The following is a 20,361-nucleotide window of genomic DNA, read 5'->3' on the forward strand; positions in this document are numbered from 1 at the left end:
TAATGTGGTCAATAAATAATGTGTTTAAAATCTGTAATTATAATTAGGACCTACATTCGTGTCTTGAAATGATACAATAACTTTCCATCTTTTTTGAAAATCTGGGTCTATACAAACACATTTTTATTATAGTTCGTTTTTTTAGCATTAGAAAGAACTTCAAAATATGTAAGTGATCTTGACATTTCTTTTAATATAAAAACGCTTTATAAAAATCAGAAACTATTACTTATGAAAGCAGAAGAATATAATTGATCGTATTACATTCATAATTGTTACATATTTGCCGTTACTGATTTTTAAAATGTGTTTTTTCAATTAAAATACATATCAAGATTGTTTACCTTATTTCTAATGCTAAAAAAACGAACTATAGTAAAAGCAATTCTTCGTAGGGCTGATGTACGGCTACAAAGGGCTGGTGCTGGTGTTTGGTCTATTCCTGGCGTACGAGACGCGGTCGGTGAAGGTGCGGCAGATCAACGACTCGCGCTACGTGGGAATGAGCATCTACAACGTGGTGGTGCTGTGCCTCATCACCGCACCCGTCACGCTGGTCATCGCCTCGCAGCAGGACGCCTCCTTCGCCTTCGTCTCGTTGGCGATCGTTTTCTGCTGCTTCCTCAGTATGGCACTGATATTTGTTCCTAAGGTAAGCTATACGTTTCTTGTTGTCTCTACAGTGTTTGCAATTCAAATATCTACCTAACTCGTATAATATACAAAAACAAACGTTACAAGACGCGTAACATTAATAAAAAAAATGTTATAACAAAATATTAGTCAAAAATAATCGACAAACCCTCTTAAACTTGTTAAAAGCTAAACGGAGTGAGTTTTTGTAAAAGGAAAAATCTTAAAATTAAAGTTGAGTTCATTATGGACCTACACGTGGCTTTTACTTCAAAAGGTGGCTTACCGCAAAGTTTGTAAACTTCAACCAGGATTACTGCTTTAATGAACTATGTATAAAAGCTTTTAGTTACAGCTCAAAAGATTAGACTAAGTATATCGGTATTGTCGTTAAGGTTTTTTTTATCAGAACCATTTATTACCGGTTACTGATATTAGAAATTAATTGTGTGTCCTTTTTATACCTACCTATAATAGCAATAAGAAGCAGGTTAATTTGCATGGTAAAACCCATGAATAATGACGCGTTTTCAAGGTTATTGAGTTTTAGTAATAATAAGTACGTGCAATATTTTATCTTATGCGGTTTACTATGGCTATTTCAAATTAGCTATAGTACAGTCGCCATCAGATATATCGGAGCGGGTAAGGCGCTCACAAATATCTGAACACGCCTCTATTGTCAAGGCGTTAGAGTGCGTGCTCAGATATTGTGAACGCCTTGGCCGCTCCGATATATCTGATGGCGACTGTACACAAATACAAAATATTATAATTAAAAAGCAAAGTTTTATACACGAAAGGGACCTAGGTACCTTGTCATATTTTAAACTGTTATTTGATGGCCAATTTAATAACCGCTGCAGGCGGTAACAGTTTTTAATTAAGAGATTGGATGCGCAGATTGGAGCCACGAGGATCTGCCAACGTGTTCGCGATAATTCCATTTGGTTATAAATGTTATAATGTATAGTTCGTCCGGCGATTTAACAGTAAAGAACCATAACAAGATCAAATTAAGCTAATTCGTTATCCATTGTAAAAAAGAGCGTAAATTATGCAGTCGAGTTGCAGTCCGTCTGTACTGTAATTGATTTTTGATTGAGGTGTCGTTCAGCGGGATCTAGTTATCTCATGAAATTCAAAAAGTAGACGGTTAAAATTCACACAGGATATACGAGTATGTATCTATTTCTGTGCCCCGTGTAATAATAAATAATAACAATAGTATAATATAAATTAAGGAGTGCCCCCCAAGCGAGTATGAAGGATACACCGGGGTAAATGCGTCTTTTGAAGATATTCTCCAAACGCTGTTGCGTTTAGATATACACCGTGAAATTTTAGTGGTTGTTTTCCCGCAACGAAATGATTCTGCTATCGATATACAGTTGATGTGTAATCTTTTTTTTAAATAATGTTAAGAAATGCCAGATTTATAAATGTGTCGAACGAAACTCGAAAGTGACCTAACACCAGTAGTAGCACTGCAGTAGTACCTACCTAATTCTTTTGAGTGCATGAAACAAAATAACCTAAAAAGTAGTTCCATTTATTTTTCCTTCACACATTTTACGTGCAGTTAGTTTGCAGATCCTTAAAAGTAAACATAACAAGTTAAGATCAAGCTTTTAATGATCAAAAACTTAAACAAACACTTAAACTTCCCGATACCGCAATAATTGTTCGAACTGCAATCCGCCACGTTCAATACACAATCACCTCTGCCCTGTGCATGTGCTGGCGTTTGAAACTGCCCGTGGTTAAGCAGCCGCTGTGTTGCGGCGACAATTGTTCGTCCGTGTGGAACTTGGGGGTTTAAAATCCCCCGAAGACGCAGCGACTGTAAATGGTCCGGTTCCGCGTAAAGTCGCCGGGCGGCGTGGGAGTCGTAGTTAGCCCTAGCGTACAGCTGCACCATCGCGACGTACTCTAAATTAGAATATTCGTAATGTCGATCCATTTTACTAGAAATAGCAGTGATGACATTGACAGGATCTGTTATCACATTAGTTTAATAAGCGAAGAGGATGTAATTATTCGATTTACCAAAGTTGACACAACGTAATGGCAATCATCAAACTAATAAAAAGGTTTTATTTCAACTGTTAATCGTGAAGGAACAGTCTAAGTAAATTTTAATTTCAGTTGTCAAACAGTAAAACACTCTAGCCTGTTACACAGTTTAAAAAAGTAACATGTGCTTGTTTATTTGTTTATCTGTTTACAATATCGGGAACTGTCGTCGACTTGCAGTTTTAGTGTGTTACTATTGTTTTTCGCTTGTTCGAGTTTAGGTTATTTTTTAGTATTTTTTTTTTTTGGAAAACAGTTTATTTATAAGTTTGTCTATCATAATTCGAAAGTACTACCGATAGCAAATCGCCCTGCCGCGGGAAAACAACCACTAAAATTTCACGGTGTATACGTATATTATTACTATTATAGCCGTCTACACTAAAAATTCAGTGACCACACTTCGATTAGGGATGGTTGCAATAGTTCTAAAACCCTTCCGTTTAGAAGAAACGTTTACAAGACTCATTTACCTAAAGTGACGTATTTATCTCGGTTGACTCTAGTCGTTTATTTGAAGTATTTTAATACGTTCTTGTACACCATACATAACTATATACAAGAAGGATTTAGATAGGTTTATTTCCATTAATATAATGTTGAAATGTGTTAGTGATATTGAAGGTCCTGCAGGTGATCGAGGTAATCCGGCACCCCACGGAGCGCGCGGAGAGCGGCCGGGGCTCCGGCTCCGGCTCCGCGCCCGCCGACGAGGAGCGCTACCGCGAGCTCGTCAAAGAGAACGAGGAACTGCAGAAGCTCATTGCGCAGGTAACTGAACCCGGCGTTTCACCCTCTTTGCCGTTCGTGAGCGTGCACTGGGATTGATGTCATGGTATCGTCTTGGGTCGTCCCATTCGTTTTTCGTCAAGTTCTTAAATTAGTCCTATTCTGCTTTCGTCACCCATTCTACATTCGTCACAATCGTCGGTGGCTTTCAATGAACGAATGAATGAATAAGTGAAGAATAAGGACTAATTTAAGAACTTGACGAGAAACGAATGGGACGACCCAATACGATACCGATGTCATCCACGACGGCGCCCTCCGGCAGCCCTGGCCATATACTAGGAATCCCCTAGATGGAATTAGAGCAATTATTTCATGAAACCGGTGCTGCCAAAAATACAGGGGTGCGGGGTATGAGGCGAGTCCCGTCCCGTAATTGGTCCGTTCAAAGACACTTTGACTCGAAAATGACACGAAAATTAAACTACCGTATATTTGTGGCAGAGGGGGTAGCGCTACCATGCTCTGTCTGGAGGATGTCTGGTCTGTTGCTCTGGCTTATCGCCTGGTAACTGAACCCGCCAAGTGATATGACAGGCCACGGGGCGCGTAGAGAGCGCTGCTACCAGTTCTGCCGGCCTAGCCAAGGTGTCAATCGCTATCGCTTCGACAACGAAACGCTTTGTGTCTCTCTATCACTCTTCCATATTAGGGCAACAGTGACAGTTGCGTTTCAATCGATACGGAGCGTAAGCGATTGGCATGTTGGCTACGGGGCCTGGCTCGAATACGACGAGGTACGTTTACTTGTCAAAGAGAATCTGGAGATATCGCGGGTAACCAAAGATCGCGGGACTTTGGTGTCCCACGGACTGTGCGGAAAACGGTGCGCCTCTGGCTCCAGAATTCAGCTCCTAGTCCTTATACTAGGTTTTCTTTTAGTGAAAACATAACTTGCCAAAGCTAATGTAAGTAAAAAATAAACATGACAATATACAGGTCTTTACACCCTGCCGTTCTAAATCACGTTATTTTTTCTCTAACTCGTTTTTGATCACGGATTTTACCTTAACAAATATTACGTGCACGTGAAACGTTCCTTACGTTTACGAAATCAAAGAAAGCAGATGAGATTTGCCGTGTGCCGTATTAAATTGGAAAGCACGTGTACATTTTTGCCTCTAATGTTGCTTTGATGCGTCTAAGCATTTTTTGTGTCGTGTGATTGCTTCGTTTTTAATAACACTGCACATATAAATTTAATAAATGTCAAAATGGTCTCACGTATTAAAGCGGAAATATACACGCGTACGTGGCTCCGTTACCCTAAATGAGTGCGGACACATATGACCGCAAAGCGACGTGAGCTGCACCGCCAAATCTGCGGCACAGACAGATACTTTACATGCTACCAAAACTAGCGTATACATCTACATAAATACTATATAGCGATATTAAACATTGGCGTATCTTTGCAGTTTATTCGGTCCGCTAGCGCACGCATATTTTTAGGAAAGTTAGATAATAACCATATATATCCAGGGACCTGAACCGATTACCTGAACCGGGGTTTTTCATAGGGTCATAGAATAATTAATAGTACTACCGTACAGAAAGGAAACTTCCTACAAAACCGAAGTTTGACAGCGGTTCAGGGTCGAATCATGCTGTCCCTTTCTAATATATGGCACTATCTCTTTCGCCTATTTAGGGTTGTCAAAAATCAAGTGATTATCTTATCTGTGGTCGTGCACGCAAAAGGAAGTCAAGTGGTGTCAACCCTAAAAATTGCTCGGAGCAATGCTGAGCCGAGTTTGGCCGAAGTCAGGAGTTTCGCACCCCTGATAGGATTATTTTAGAAGTGGTTACAAAAACCCCTACCATAACGGTAACCGTCTGATAAGGTAACACTTTGATTCGGTAACCGTATCAGATCGAGTTCGCCTCTGTTACCGGTAACCGAAATAAAAACCCAGTCCATTCAGTTACTTACCTCATTATAAGGTTTTTGACCAGTTCAAACGATTGTAATCTTTACGCACACTTAAATTCAACTTATTATTGACTAACCGAGGTCGGCATGGGCGGTATATGAAGCCAGCGAATTATGTACTTATTATTATACCTACCTATTCGCACATGTAACATTATATATTTACGAGTACAGTGCATATGGTGCTACTTTACTTGTACTTTTACTTTGGTTGTATAGGTACTTAATACTTGATACCTACACCGTGTTTTATATTATTCCTGAGTGCATTCATTGAGACATTGAAAATGTAAGCTGCCGCCAACATAAATAAATCGAAAACCGTTACCCGCCTCTCGAATATGCAAGAGCGATAGAGAGGCAGATAATGATTATCGGTTTTCCGGTGTTTGCGGTAAGCCCTCTGAACTCCAAAAGAACGGAAAACATAAGCCCATGTTATTTGACAAACCTCTGTGTCGTCTAGAAATGAGGGTGTTTTAATTAATAATTTAATTAAAGTATTAAATTAAAATAAAAGGGCGTATAAATTAATTGGCAAAATGTATAACCTTTTTGCCGCCATTGACTTCATATAAAATCAGTACCACAATTATCGTGCCCCACTCACCACGACTTGATATGTTAGCTACTACCACGGGTTGTTTACGTGCAATTTGTGGCTTGGCGTTGATGACACTTTATTACTTAATTCACGTGACCGCGAAAAGGTTAAATAAGGAATGGTTAAGTCATAACTTCATTCTTAAATCTTCACAATTAAATTTCGTATGTTTGCTTAAACTTACCCTTTATATCAATTTGTAAAGGATATGATAAGATATGAATAGATCAAATGTGAAATTGAATCGATTTTTCAAACGTCAACGTAACTCACGCGCCACTTGGACCGTTTAAACCGTTAACCCAGTGTCAAATTGTACTGGTAACTATGGTAACTTCAGGTTTAACTAGTTAACTTCGGGTTAGTGAATGATGCAAGTGGCCCTTTAAGAGGATGGCTTCTCTGAGAGGGGAATGATTTATCTATTAGTTCCTTTATTTGTTCAACAATAAGTACATCACGGCTGTGTTAAAGTGCGTAGGTTCTTCGTAGGTAGTTTTTACATAATCCAAGACCGTTATGACGAACATCACTGGCAATTCGAATCTCACCATAACGGTGGGAGCCGAAGAGCCGGAGGTGGTCGAGCAATACGTGTATCTTGGACATATTCTATATTTCGACAAAAAACAACAGGAAAAGGAGATCTCCAGAAGAATCCAGTTGGGTTGGGCGGCATTCAACAAACTTGCGGACATCCTCAAATCTGAAAACTTTCCACAATGCCTGAAAACTCGCCTCTTTAATCAATGTGTCCTGCCCACCATGACATACGGTGCCGAGACATGGACACTCACTAAGGTGGCTGTGCATAAAATACGAGTAGCACAAAGAGCCATCGAGCGCACCATGCTCGGCATTAAACTGCAAGACCGAGTGAGGAATGTCGAAATCCGACGCCGCACCAAGGTGCGATACGTGGGTGACGTCATCTCCAAGCTTAAAAGAAGCGCCTGGCGTCCGTTAGCTCGTTGGGTGGAAAATCGCGGGACACTTTTGGATGAGACTAACCCAGGACCGGGATAAGTGGCGTACACGAAGAGAGGCCTATGCTCAGCAGTGGGCGACTGAAGGCTAGAATTATGAATGATGACGAGTTTTAACATGTAATCTTTCTCATGTAAGTGAATTTTGTAATTCTTTATGAGAAATAAAACTATTCGGTCACTGGATACAAAATACACAATACATTTAGCGTCACGTTCAGGTATTCGACGGGCGAGTGCGCGCGTGCCGAACGCCATGGGCTGTTAAAAATGTGTATTAAAGGTCACCCTCCCTAACTCTAATCTACTAATTTGCCCTTTCGTCCGGTCGCTGTCCTGAACCCTCACGTCCACAACCGTGAGTGCCATATTTTACTAATTTAATTAAATACCTAAAATACATCTGTCATCTTATTAGGAGCATATGCCATACGCTTTTATAATGTATCTTATCTATGTATATAACTATAACTACAAAGATTGGATTAAATAAAAAAACGTTATACTATAGTCTGTGTCTTTAGGTATTTAAATAAAAATAAACAAACAATTTGTACATTTTCGGGTAGTTATAACATTTATTGGTTAACCGATCAATTATTATACAAAACCGCATGGATCAGTCACTGAACGACCATACTTTAACCTACATTATTTGATTGTGTAATGTTTTCATCTACTCTCAACTGGCATAAGGAGCCATTTGAGGGTAGATTACTACTAAATAAAAAAATAAAATAAAAATAAAAATCATTTATTTCGGACCACAAAAATCCATAACAAAAAGGTTAGTCGAACGTGTACATGCAGGAACTTGTTTAAGACTATGTTAGTACTTACTCAACTTATTAGATATCTAACTACTACATTTCATAAGGAGCTAAGGAACGGTGCAAGTTCGACCAGTGCTGCATATAGCGACTATCGGGCCTACCCGCTATCACACTCAGGATACTGTTGCTACTGTCAAGCACTCTGCGACGCGTCGCGGCGGCACGCTTTCTTATTGTAGCAGAGAAACTGTCTACCTGTGCGTCCGCGAACGTGCCTGACGCGCTGCAGAAGCGTGGCAGACGCAACAGCACCCTGAAGGCGTTGTTGAACTGAACCCGTAGGGCGCTGATCGATCTTTGCGAGTAATTAGCCCATAAGCTGCAGCTATAAAGAGAGGTACAGTAGGCTCTAAAGAGTGTAATTTTGACCTGAGCTGTACAGCCTCTGAACCTATGTGCTATCATATTCGCTCTTATCGCCAGCGCCCTACGTTCCCTATCTATATCTGCGTCGTCACGCAAATTTTCATTGACTAAGTGGCCTAAATACTATACACATGTCACTCGTTTAAGGGGTGTGCCATTTAGATATAGCGGTGGTACAACAGATGGACTTTTGGTCCCAGACTTAAAAACCATAAGTACACTTTTAATAGCATTATATCTCAGGCCATGTTTACATGCATATTTCTCACATAGTTTTAACAATATTTCAAGCCCTCCTGGTGAGGGACTCAACAGCACCATGTCGTCTGCATAGCTAATATTATTCATACATACACCGCTAATATGACAGCCGACATGAATGCTGCTGAGTTCCTCGATGAGAGCATTTATGTACAGGTTGAAGAGCTTAGGAGACGTTCTCCCACCCTGTCTCACTCCGCACTCCAACCTGTATTCCTCTGACATGTCTTTTCCCCATCTGACAACATTAACTTGACACAAGTACCAACTCCTAAGTATATGCACAATATCCATAGGGACCCCCGCCTCTTCTAACTTGGCCCACAAGAGCTCATAGTTAACCAGATCGAACGCCTTGGAGAGATCCAGGAAACATGCATATATAGGAGTCTTCCTGAGTGTATAGTATTCGACGGTGTGCTTGAGGCTCAGTATCGCGCTCTCGGTAGATAGTTTGGGCCGAAACCCAAACTGCGCATCACTGATTTGTATATATCTATCAAGCTGAGCATCAAGCACCGCGTCAAACACTTTAGCCACCACAGTCGCTAGAGAAATTGGTCTATAATTGGCCAGCTTCGCTATGTCACCTGTCTTATTTTTTACAATAGGAACGACCACAGTGCGAATCATATCGGGTGGTAGGTAAGCATGGCTTATACAAAGTGAGAAGAACATGGCAAGAACCCTGGGCAGATGTGGCCCGGCATGTTGCAGATGCTCGATGCTTAGCCCATCATGCCCAGGGGACTTGCCCCTCTTCATATTTTTAATTGCTTTATTTACTTGATTTGCTGTAATTTTAGTAGTACACACAGACCCAGCTGACCCTACCACCTCCCTTCTGGGTTCTGCACTAAGGGGTGACTTGACAGAAAAATAATTCATAAACAAGTTGGCTATTTTTACAGAATTGGTCTCATTTTCAATACTCACAGAGAGCCCCGGCCTGTAATTTAATCTGTTAGTACTCTTCCAAAAATTTCGAAAATCATTTTTATCATGATAAGAAGCCAACCGGTCCAATTTAATTTGGTCCTGATGTTGCTGGCACCATTTTAATCTGGCTTTAAAAACTTTGCGACTTACACACATGGAATCATATAATTGACCAGAACGGGGCTTACCGCTAGCCACCCAGATCTGAAATCTAAACCTGGCCTCTCTGTGAGCCTCACCCACATGTTTATTCCAACCCATTATATGTTTATTCTTCCTATTCTGCAAGTCATTTTTACATAATACTGAGGCCTACTAAAGATACAGAGTAATAGGCAAATTATTGTTTTGTTCGGTTGACTGTTGTAAATGTTCACAATTACTTACTAATAGAGTTCTTAGTAAGAGTAAGTTCGTGGTAGAGTTTTCCCTTCCTACAACATGAGCGGTATCGGCAGTCTTGATACACGTTTAGTGTTTGTTGCAGAAAGAGGACCGCATACGAGTGTTGAAACAGAAGCTGTCGGAGCGTGAGGCGGCGGCGGCGGACGGCGTGACGCAAGGTACGGCCGTCGTGTTCGCGGACCTGGCCACCGCCACCTCCGACTACGGCACATCCACCAATTACACGCGCTCCTCGCGAGCTTCAGTATCCGACCCCGAATTTTCCGAAAGTTACCTCTAAATGTACTCGTCCAGAGGCAGCAAAATGATTGTGATGACCGGCATAACTTAGGGTAACATTCCATTTCTGACCGCAGCTGCAGTGATAGTACGAACACGTTGGTGTTATTGTCAATTTCCATAGTAAAATGAAGTAGTGCTGCTGTCGTTGGAAATGGACTGTCACCTTTAAGCTTCTCGTTTAAATGTAAATTTCACAACGTAAATATTACGTTTAAAGCACAGTTGTCTTAAATTCCAACTCGTATAGAACAAATTGCATGACGATTGGCGACGCTAATAAATAGAGGCGTGCAGGTTTCGCTGCTATACAGCAAAACTAATTTTAATTCAACTATTTTGCTGCGTCTGGTTGAATTTTCATTCAATTAGTTTTATACAATTTTCCTGTTTTAGAGCCATTATTTAATATTAAAATTAGGACCTGTTATTAAAATACCCGACACGAGTTATTTTTTCATCCATCGGAACACTTTTTTAAAATAATAGGTATTCCTGATATCGTCATTGTTATTTTTTTTTTTTAAATCGGTGTATAAACAATTTTAATAGGGGCCTTACGTACTTATTCCCGGCAAGCCTAATTTTTCTTGTTTGAAGACATTTGGATGTCTACCACATACTTATTTACAGACTCCATAATTAAGAATTTGCATAATGAATGAATGACTATAATTCTTCAACGATTAGTTTGCTGGCTGTTCGAGGACATAAATGTCCGAACAAGACCTCCAAATGTCAAATTAGAATTCAAAAATCGACTGGTCGTGAAGCGAATACTTGGTTTCATTTGAATTTAATTTGAAACCCACAAAACATTGTCATATACATTAGTAAGCATAAAATAAAAAAAACTCTAATCAAAATAAAATTATCTAGCATCGGACCCACCTAACAATTTCTACATTTGATATTCGCAACTTAGTGTTTCGTCACAATAAGCGCGATACATTTTATTCGCGTTCGCCCTGGCTAGTAACAGAGAAGACTAACAAACGATCGAAACAAAAATTTGATATCTAGAGCTACATACATCAATACTATTACCGAATTATACGCACTCGGCCGTGTGTTACGGGCATAAATAAACACGTTCACTGTGATTCAATTGATTGCGCAAAGAAAAATAGCAAAATACTACAAAAAGTAATCTAAATTATAAAGTAATTAAGTCATACATTCTTCGAAGATATCAAAGGCATTATAAAGCAGTCGAGTATTTTATAGGACCCTCTGCGCTCCCTGTACCTACCTCACGTCTTGTGTAAATTAAATACCAACTGCACGTTGTTACCGTGTTTTATATGTTTACATATATTTCCTTATTATAATTAGACTGAATTAGCGTTATAATCTACATTTAGATTAACGACCACTATTCTATGATAATATGGCATTAGAAAGTAATTATTATTGACAACCTACAAGTAGTGTTGTGAGTAACCCTCATTTCGAGGCTTAAAGACTCGAAGCTTAACGCCTCAAAGGCGGCAAAATCGATTTTTTACATCCATACGCGTAAAATAAATAAATACAATTCTCAAATATAGTCGAATCTTCAAGACTTACGAGTCTTGAGAGCTTGTTCTTAAGGCTTAAAAATAAGCGTTATTCACAACACCGCGTACAAGGACTCGTCGTACCTAGTTTCTGTTTAAGTTATTTTCTACTATTTTTTTATCGGGTGCTCACAGTCCAACTTACAACGATGTTTTCATCTATTTTAGTAGTATACGTAGGTTACTATAAAAAAATATTTACCATTGTCTTCGGATAACCTACACATTTACATATTTTATTGGCACAAATGATACGATTAAATAGTTTAAGCGTTAAATTACTGTCGCTAATAATTGGTTTAAGTAAGTAGGTAAAAAAGTTTCTTTATTCATTTATGAAGTACTTCTAAAGATTAGTCGTTTGTGTAAATTATATGAAAATGAATGATCTTGTTTGCGACAGTGATTTCTCTGAAATTCATGCAGTCAAATCTCGTTATGCCGCACCCCCTTCCCCTGGAACTTCTTACGAGACGCGTCTCGAGTGTGTTGTAAAACTCTGCCTCATGTTACAGTTGTTATTTATTGTAAATGAGAAGTTCCAAACTGTGTGTGTTGGGAGATTCTTCACCTACCGTAGGTACATCATGAATTAACAATCTGGTATATTGTGTTGTGTCACATGTCGAGCCGTATACAGCAGCATGCAACGTAAGTAGTTTGGAGATGTCACCCGTTCCTTGTAGCTCGAGATTAGGTACTTGTGTTGTGTTACCTACCTCAAGACTTGCATGGTACCCCGCACTCACGCTGCACTATCGCCCCGTATATAGACCTACCTATAAACACCGATCCACAAGTTTAAATATTAGCCACGAATGCGAGCCTGCTCACATTCTTATGTGCAAAATGTTCGCACCCCTTACAAACTGTTCAAAATATGTTCTAATCTATAGACAATATTTTTCGGATGGAGCTGCCTAGCTGCCCAACACGGCACTTATAATTGTCGCTTGATTCTGTAAAAAAAAATATTAACTTGATGTAAAACATTCATTAAAATGCTAAGTAACGAGATTTCCTTGCATGAATGTTGTTATCGTTGTTTTAACAAATTTATGCTTATTGCTGGATGGAGCTATTGATATCTTAAGGGTTGATACGTATTTTGATATTATAAGTAGTCATAATTTAATTAGGATATGCGTATAATATTATGCTCACTCACTGCGTTGAATAGGAGTAGGGTAGATTGAAATTTGAGTTTAATTTTGGTTTGTTGACAACAATAGTCAAAACTATTAATTAGTATTTAAACTAAGTTACTTTGTGTGTTGGCTATTAGCAAACAGTAAGAGGTTTTAAAAAAGTGATAATAATTATTTATAGGAGTTTTACAATGCACCTTTAATGAAAGAGTAAATAATTTTCATTTGCGGTTTTTTTAACGTGAACGCTCGGTGGTTGCTATGTTTATTAAAAATCGATCCAGTAGTTTTAAGAGTGTCAGCTTATATCCAAAATGAACTAAGGCATTTTTGGCATAAAATGGTATAAAATGTTATTGATCAGCGTAGGGTTTTTAATTTTATTTTTACAAAGCCTGTCAGTTAGTGGGGGTCTAATCTTCTTTCTCCCCGATTTCCGACAGCTGAAATTTTGCATATATGTAAATCCGATATGAACGTAAAAAAGTGGGATAATTCTTAGTTCGGTGAATTACGTACATTCAGTGCTTTTTATTTGTAAGTAGGACTAGTAAATTCTTATTTCAAGCCCAGATAAATATATTCTAAGTTCATGAAATACGTTGAATTATTTGCATAATTTTCAGTGACGGAATTTTAGTGTCGACCATCTCCTGTAAGCTTCATTGTCACTATTTTAAAACGTTTTATTACCTAAAAATATGTTTGTACCTATTGCATTATATACTCAAGAGAAATAAAATGAAAATATATTTGCATATAATTTATAGCTAAATTGAGCCATTTTCATTGCCTTTGACTATGTAATACATGTATATGTACAGTGTTGAATACGTGTTCGACATTGTCTAGGCACCACAGGGGCCGTAGCCAAGATGACAATCGTTTATCTACGCCAATCAAAAAGTAAATCGCAATGGCAGATCAGAACGAAAAGTCGCGTGATTATGTCCATACATAATTTAAGTTCATTGGCTTTTTTTCTTAAATAGGAGCCACTTGGCTAAACCTCTAGGCCTAGTCAATTCGTACTAGTTGTTGCATCAACGGATGAAAGGATTAGAACCTCAAGCTTTCACAATTTGTGTTTATTTGCTTTTTTAATTATCTAACTCGGTACAATATTTACCCTTTTAACGGCGTATGTATTGTTCGACGAAGTGAAAATAAATTGACACACACTCGTAGTTCATAGTTGCGATGGCTGTTAAAAGGTTAAACATGGTCATCTGTTTATGTTAAGTTAATTTAATCTGCCCAACACCAATTAGGTTCTCATTATAATTTTTTTCTCTCGGCAGATGTACAGGACGAACACATCTGATCGCCAGCAAGGCATTCTTCAAAGACAGAAAAATAATTATAATATACAATACACCTAAGATAGTAATCTATTAAGTACATAACACTGATTGTCAGTCGTTTTTTTTACAATGAATAAAAAGTTAAAGTGTTCTTACATAATTAGACACCTATAATTATTTGTTTTTAAGAGATTCCGAAGCGTGAACAATTAGATGAAAAAGTTAGTAATACGGGGTAATTGTAAAATCGAGAGAGGGCGAAGACTCATCCACTGCCGCGTGCCACGCCGCAGCGCCGCAGCGCCGCGCCGAGCACCGCTGCGTCCGGAAGCCGCTTGACACCACATTATCAATGCACACACTCGGAACTAATATTTGAAATAATAGATATCAATGAAGTTGTTGAAAGTTTATTGTATATTGATCGTTGCTCAGTATAGTTAATTAAAACAAAAATAAAAATACAAAACCGAAAACTGTTAATTTTGAAATGTGATGGGATCGATGGATCGTGGATGGATCCGATGCAATTACTAGGTAAATAAAGAGATTGATAAAAAATGGTTGGTACGTTTATAAACCTACTCGTATCCCTGTTACTGTCTGTACTTTGTCTAGTACCTGACGAACAATGTAGTTGAGAGGTAGCCGACCGCCTTCCCACTTAAGACTTTGTTTATAGGTTAAGTAAGTTGTACCTCGTATAGACCATATCTATTATCTTCATCTCTTATCTTATTTGTTCTGATGTATCAATTTACACTGTATTCGACTAAAACGGTGTTGTTCTTGTTTATTTGAACATATCATAGTTATTGGAGAAGGAGTCGCAATTTCCATTTCATAAAATTAAACTCGAACTAATTGTTTTATGTATATTATTATGCACTTGGTAAACCTTTCTTTGGCTCTACTGTATGACAAAGGCTTTATATACTTAATTCGGTTCAGTCACGAATTCAGTTATTTTAGGTGAATTTGTGTACCTAAATATACCTAATTATAGTTTACGTGTCCATGAAAGTACTCAGGACTCAGGTAGATATTAATACAATAATTATCGCAGCACTGCCACTTAATTAAGTATAATTTAGGTTACGTATGATAAAATAGATTAGTATTTTACACACTATCATTTCCTTTCACCTTCAGCAAAACAGTCTTAAATTCGAAGAGGGTGAATGAGTAGGTACCTATTCCTGCATATTTCATTGACAGCGAGATATTCGGGAGCACACAAAATAACTGAAGTTGATTAAAAAAGCTCATCAGTAATGTCCAGGGGTCGGACAAAAAGTGCGGATGACGTCAAACCACTTATAGGATGATTTCAAATAGTATTTTTGATTTTCATAAACAATTATCACTTATCATTTATCAACCTCTTTATTAAACGATATCGCCACTTGAAATGAGTAAGTACGTTTTTGACTGACACATTGTCAATCAGATGAACAATAAATTGACTTCGTTATTGTTTAGCTATTGTATCTTCACGATTATATTTAGCTAAAATTTATATTTACTAATGTATAAGAAAACGCTCTAAAATGTCATCTTTACTCGAATATTGTGGCAATTTTCCGTTTTTGGAGGTACGTGACACGGAAGTTTAAATACAAACTCAAACATCATCCTGTGTGCAAGATTACGTCATTTTTACGTCATCCGCACTTTTTGTCCGACCCCTGTATGTCCAACACATTACGAGTATGACACATTGATATAACCCGATATGATTGAGATATTATTATTGTTGTAAGAAATTTTAAATAGGTAGTCAAGGGTTGTTTTCGTTTTATTCACATCGTCGGCCACAAACCAAACCCTTTCGCAGTGAAAGCCTTTTTAAGCATGTATTTTTTACTAATACTCGCAGTTTTATTTGAAACCCATAACTGGGATATAGAGCAAGCCCGAAAAAACTAATTATCCCACGAATAACTTTTCGTATTTGTAAGCTTCTGCGATTCGATCAAAATCCTTTTCGAGAACTGATTCAAATAGTTACAACATTATTTTTTTTCTGTATTAATTCACTATAAAACATTATTTTGAATAGGACATTAAAAAACCTTATTAAACATAATCCATACATTTTGTTAGCAATCGTAAATTACAAAATCGAATTGATTACATAGCTGATTCAGTCTCCGGTGACTTGGTGGGTCCAAGATAATTAATTATTTACAGTAATATCAACCATAAATTGTAAATCGTAACATAAAATATATATAGGTACTTAAGTAATAAAATGTCAATGTGACCCATTTCAATCAAATGTTCCTTGTTACGGATTTTAAAGCTGCATGATTTAGTGTGGTGTGCACAGTGAACATGCCCAGAGATTGGCCTTTTACTGAAGTGGTTTGTTTTGAAGGCCCATGTCGGTTCAATTATGACTACTAAATGAGAATTAAATTAGTAGGCATTATATTGGACAAGTCCCTTATGGATCATTATTGACAACTATCACCGCGATGTAAAACAATCAGCGTTGTGTAAGTAGTGTGTGGCCATTGTAGGAGCTAGCTCCCTTTGAAACAGTCTATTTCAATGCTAAGATACGCTGCCGGCCTCGTAATTACCATAAATATAATCTTTGATTTCATGAGTGAGAATACTTTTGGTATAAATAAATATTTAATAATGGCAGCTCGACTGAATTTAACCATTTTCCTGTTATTAAGTTAGTTGAGAGAACATTAGTCCGTACATAACGTATTTACATACCCGTGCAATCTTTTCAAAAGGCTCGAAAGATTGGCCTAACGGACATGCATAGCAAATTTTGTTCAATAAATTATATTGAAACGACAAGCACCTCAGTTATTATTAATACAGGACTCTGTAAATACCTACTGTAAAAGGGTCGGCCGCCAAAAAAATGACAGCTTCTCTAGGGATTTGTCGATAAACGATTGTCATCTCTATAAATTAAAAAAAAATGCCAATACAAGTAAAACCAGTACAAACACACTGCCAAAATGGAGATAAATTCATTGTTCATTATGATCTCCATCCTATTTAGACTCCCTAAATTAAATTTATCTATCGATCTAAACGATGAAATAGTTTACATTAGTAATAGCATTTCAATAGTCCTAAAACAGAGATGGCCCTTGTTTAGACTGTTCTGCTCTAGAGTGGATAAGGTAAGTGTTGGCACTTACCTGCCGTCTGAGCATTCGTCCATGCCGACACCACTCACCGCATGCAACAGGTGGGCTACCTACCTAAATGCCAACTTAGACTGTAATCAATTATAATCATAGACTAGACTTCTAACAAACTATTTATGTCGCTGATATTTCTTGTTAATTTTGTGTTCCTATTGTCGAAATAGCATAAAACCCTGATAGTTTGTTAGAGGATTGCTGTCTCCTTAAATAATGTATGTACTTATATTAATAATATGGCTGTGAGCAAATTGTAGACGTTTAATAAACCCGTAGTCCTCTAACAAATTCATTCTGTGGAGAAGGAAGACCAGTGATGAACAATCACTTTGTTCTCGTTCATAAATAAGTCCACATTATCCCTTACTCTTACTGCCGATCTATTTATTAGTAGTTACTCCTGGCAATTGCTCGAAAAAAACTCACGGTGGCCGGACGAGGGGGTGATATATTTTCAGCAAATTTTAAATTTGTTATAGCATTTTACCTGTCCCATTTAAAACCATTACACGAAGAAATGTATTACCACTTAGAAAAGCTGTTTTAATGTATGTTACCTACATATTTATGAAAATGTAAAAGAAGGTAAACATTCATTCACAGTTCTTATATTAATCTTTTTTCGAATTTGGATTCATTTTGTCCTTAAGTAGAAAACGAAAAGTGCCCAATTTTTATATCAGCGTCAATGTCGCAGTGCCGCCTCCTAAAACACGGCGCGGATATAAGTACATAGCAGACACTACTTATTTCAATAGGTATTGTCCGCTGAAAATGCGCGGTGCTGGCGCCGACGTGACGTTGCTCGTGACGCTGGCCGCGCGCATTCCGCGGAAGGTACCTACAATGTATGCGACCTGAATGTGGTTTAAGATATATTTTTATCGTTTAAAAAATGCACTCTATGTACCGAGCTCAGGCAATCCCTTATTTTCCGTCCCTCGGCAATAATGTACTATTTCGCAAAAATTTTTTGTTGCCGTGAAAGACGTACGACTATTTTTGGCGTAGTTGGAATGCAGTGAACGCATAGAGCCCACAGAGAATTAAACATTTCCACGGGCTTTTAAGAGATTCCCTTCTTACTAACAACTAGGACCTACTTTCTTTCTTAGCTTTCTTCTAGGAGGAAAGCTTGTTGCATTGTCGCTCCCTGTCCGGTGTACTTTTTTTCTCTTTGCATCTGGCTATTCTACTATTGCTCAATTATTATCTGGTTTCACGCCACTCTAAGAGAGTCATTATTAAGCAGTTTCGTCGATAATAGTAACCTCATATTCTATAATTTAAAATCATTTAATAAATAATACAAACTTAAAGGCAATCGGCCGGCCGTACTCCTAGCGAGGACCGATTGACCCTCACCAAAAAGCATTACGTAAAAAAAATAATCCTAACCACGGCTCTAAGATGGTTGCGCATTTATCAACTCTTTCTAACAAGTAGGTATGTAACATATGTATGACATGATAGCCGTTAACAGTGCAAACCTATGCAGAATCGCAAACCGAGTTTTATCTAATTTTGAATGTCACTTAATTGCGTTAATTTGTTACTCCGTCTGACTATCTCTTTACTCCGTCTGACTATCAAGCGGTAAATATATTAAGACCCGTTTAGCTAAAATAAAATGGGAACTTAATCGGGTTAAACGAAATACATTTAAAACTGTGTTGGTTTTTGTAACTATTACTCTGAAATTTATTGTTTGATTTTTAATTAAATTTTCTTTGTGATTTTATAGTAAGTCATGACCCCAGGTACTAGTATCTCACATTGGCTAGTCATGTCGGCGCACAAAGCGAAGGCAATATTTTCAATGGCTATTCTTCCCCTTACTAGAGCTAAAGTGCTCACTGAAAATTGGGAGGGGACCCCAGCGAGCTCCCGCCACCCGGCTTGATAATTGCGAGTGTAAAAATATCTTCCGTGGCGCCCAAACGCCCGTCCCAAAACCTTGTAATCATTTTGGTTCTCTATCATGCAAATTTCAATTTTGTTAATTTAATCGCTTCCTGAATTGTTCAGATATTCTAATGCGCACCCCAGGGGTTTAAATTTAAATTGTGAAATTGTAGAATCTCGATTTCCATCAATAGGTAGCCTTAATTTTGGTACAAGAAGTGACAAACTGTTTTTTTAAATTACAATTGACTTACTCTTACCTACTTAAGTGTATTAAGTAACTGTCGATCAAATATTCTAAACAACACCTACTATCCAATAAAGCACAGTGTGAACTCGTGTTTCCTTGCAGTCTGCATGTTTTTAGTTTTGTTGGATGTGCCACGCGAGACAGCGCTGCTTGCCGTGGCTTGCAGTGTACTTTATGGATAGTGGTTAGAGCACCTCGTAATTAAGCGTAGTTAACTCAATTTTAAATGTCACTCTAGCATTTAACAAAGATTTGACTGCATAGAATTTAATGAATTACGTTAAGTTATCGTCACTTTACAATATTGTTGTCTCTAATGTTGTACATAATTGTTTTACTATAAAGTTTAAATATACGTATAGTGATTCGTTATTATTCTAAATTTTATTAACACTTGGAGTACTTTCGATCTATTTGTGATCCCATCGCTGAAGATGACTTGTTGGTGTTACGTTTCATCTCCACGGATGGGATAGACTCATTTCTATAGAGTACTTACTAGAAAGTTAGAAAATTGTCTTATTAGGCTTTGTAATTGGTCAGCTTTACTTTCCTGTGATCTGTACCTCTGATTGGATTGGACGTCTCACCGAATACCTAGTCATCACTGTGTAAATAAAGAATCATCGAATGATCTGAATGTAACACTGTTTATTATTTAATTGCCCTATCCGTAGTAAAATTTAAACTTTTTAATTAATCTAAACAAGGATAATCAAATTAATCAAAGACCTTTGCCAGTAATTAAAACAATATAATGATTATTCTGGGAATTGCTAGATATCGATGATAAAAAACTCTCTAAAGCGTTCTCGCCAAACAATAAAATCTGGAGAGTCTAGCAGATGGGGTCCTTATTCAAAGCTTACTGAGAAGACGTTAATTAGGTAAGTGAAGTAGTGAGGCACTTCT

At 37.8% G+C, this 20,361-nt stretch overlaps 1 protein-coding gene across 3 annotated transcripts in view; it reads left to right on the forward strand.

The window, feature by feature from the left end:
• LOC134678550 (gamma-aminobutyric acid type B receptor subunit 1) overlaps nucleotides 1-20,094 on the forward strand; it is a 188,791-nt gene extending 168,697 nt beyond the window's left edge. The window contains exons 13-16 of one of the 3 annotated variants that reach the window (XM_063537147.1): nucleotides 396-652; nucleotides 3,343-3,480; nucleotides 9,908-9,983; nucleotides 14,113-20,094. In XM_063537147.1, the coding sequence (XP_063393217.1) occupies nucleotides 396-652; nucleotides 3,343-3,480; nucleotides 9,908-9,983; nucleotides 14,113-14,135 (494 nt within the window). In that variant the 3' untranslated portion in view covers nucleotides 14,136-20,094. Of the gene's footprint in view, nucleotides 1-395; nucleotides 653-3,333; nucleotides 3,481-9,907; nucleotides 10,621-14,112 lie in introns of those variants that run through there. The other 2 variants (XM_063537145.1, XM_063537146.1) reach the window with 2 other exon arrangements.
• The last annotated feature ends 267 nt before the right edge of the window (nucleotides 20,095-20,361 follow it).

Source organism: Cydia fagiglandana, chromosome Z (genome assembly GCF_963556715.1).
Source record: "Cydia fagiglandana chromosome Z, ilCydFagi1.1, whole genome shotgun sequence".
Lineage (NCBI taxonomy): Eukaryota > Metazoa > Arthropoda > Insecta > Lepidoptera > Tortricidae > Cydia > Cydia fagiglandana.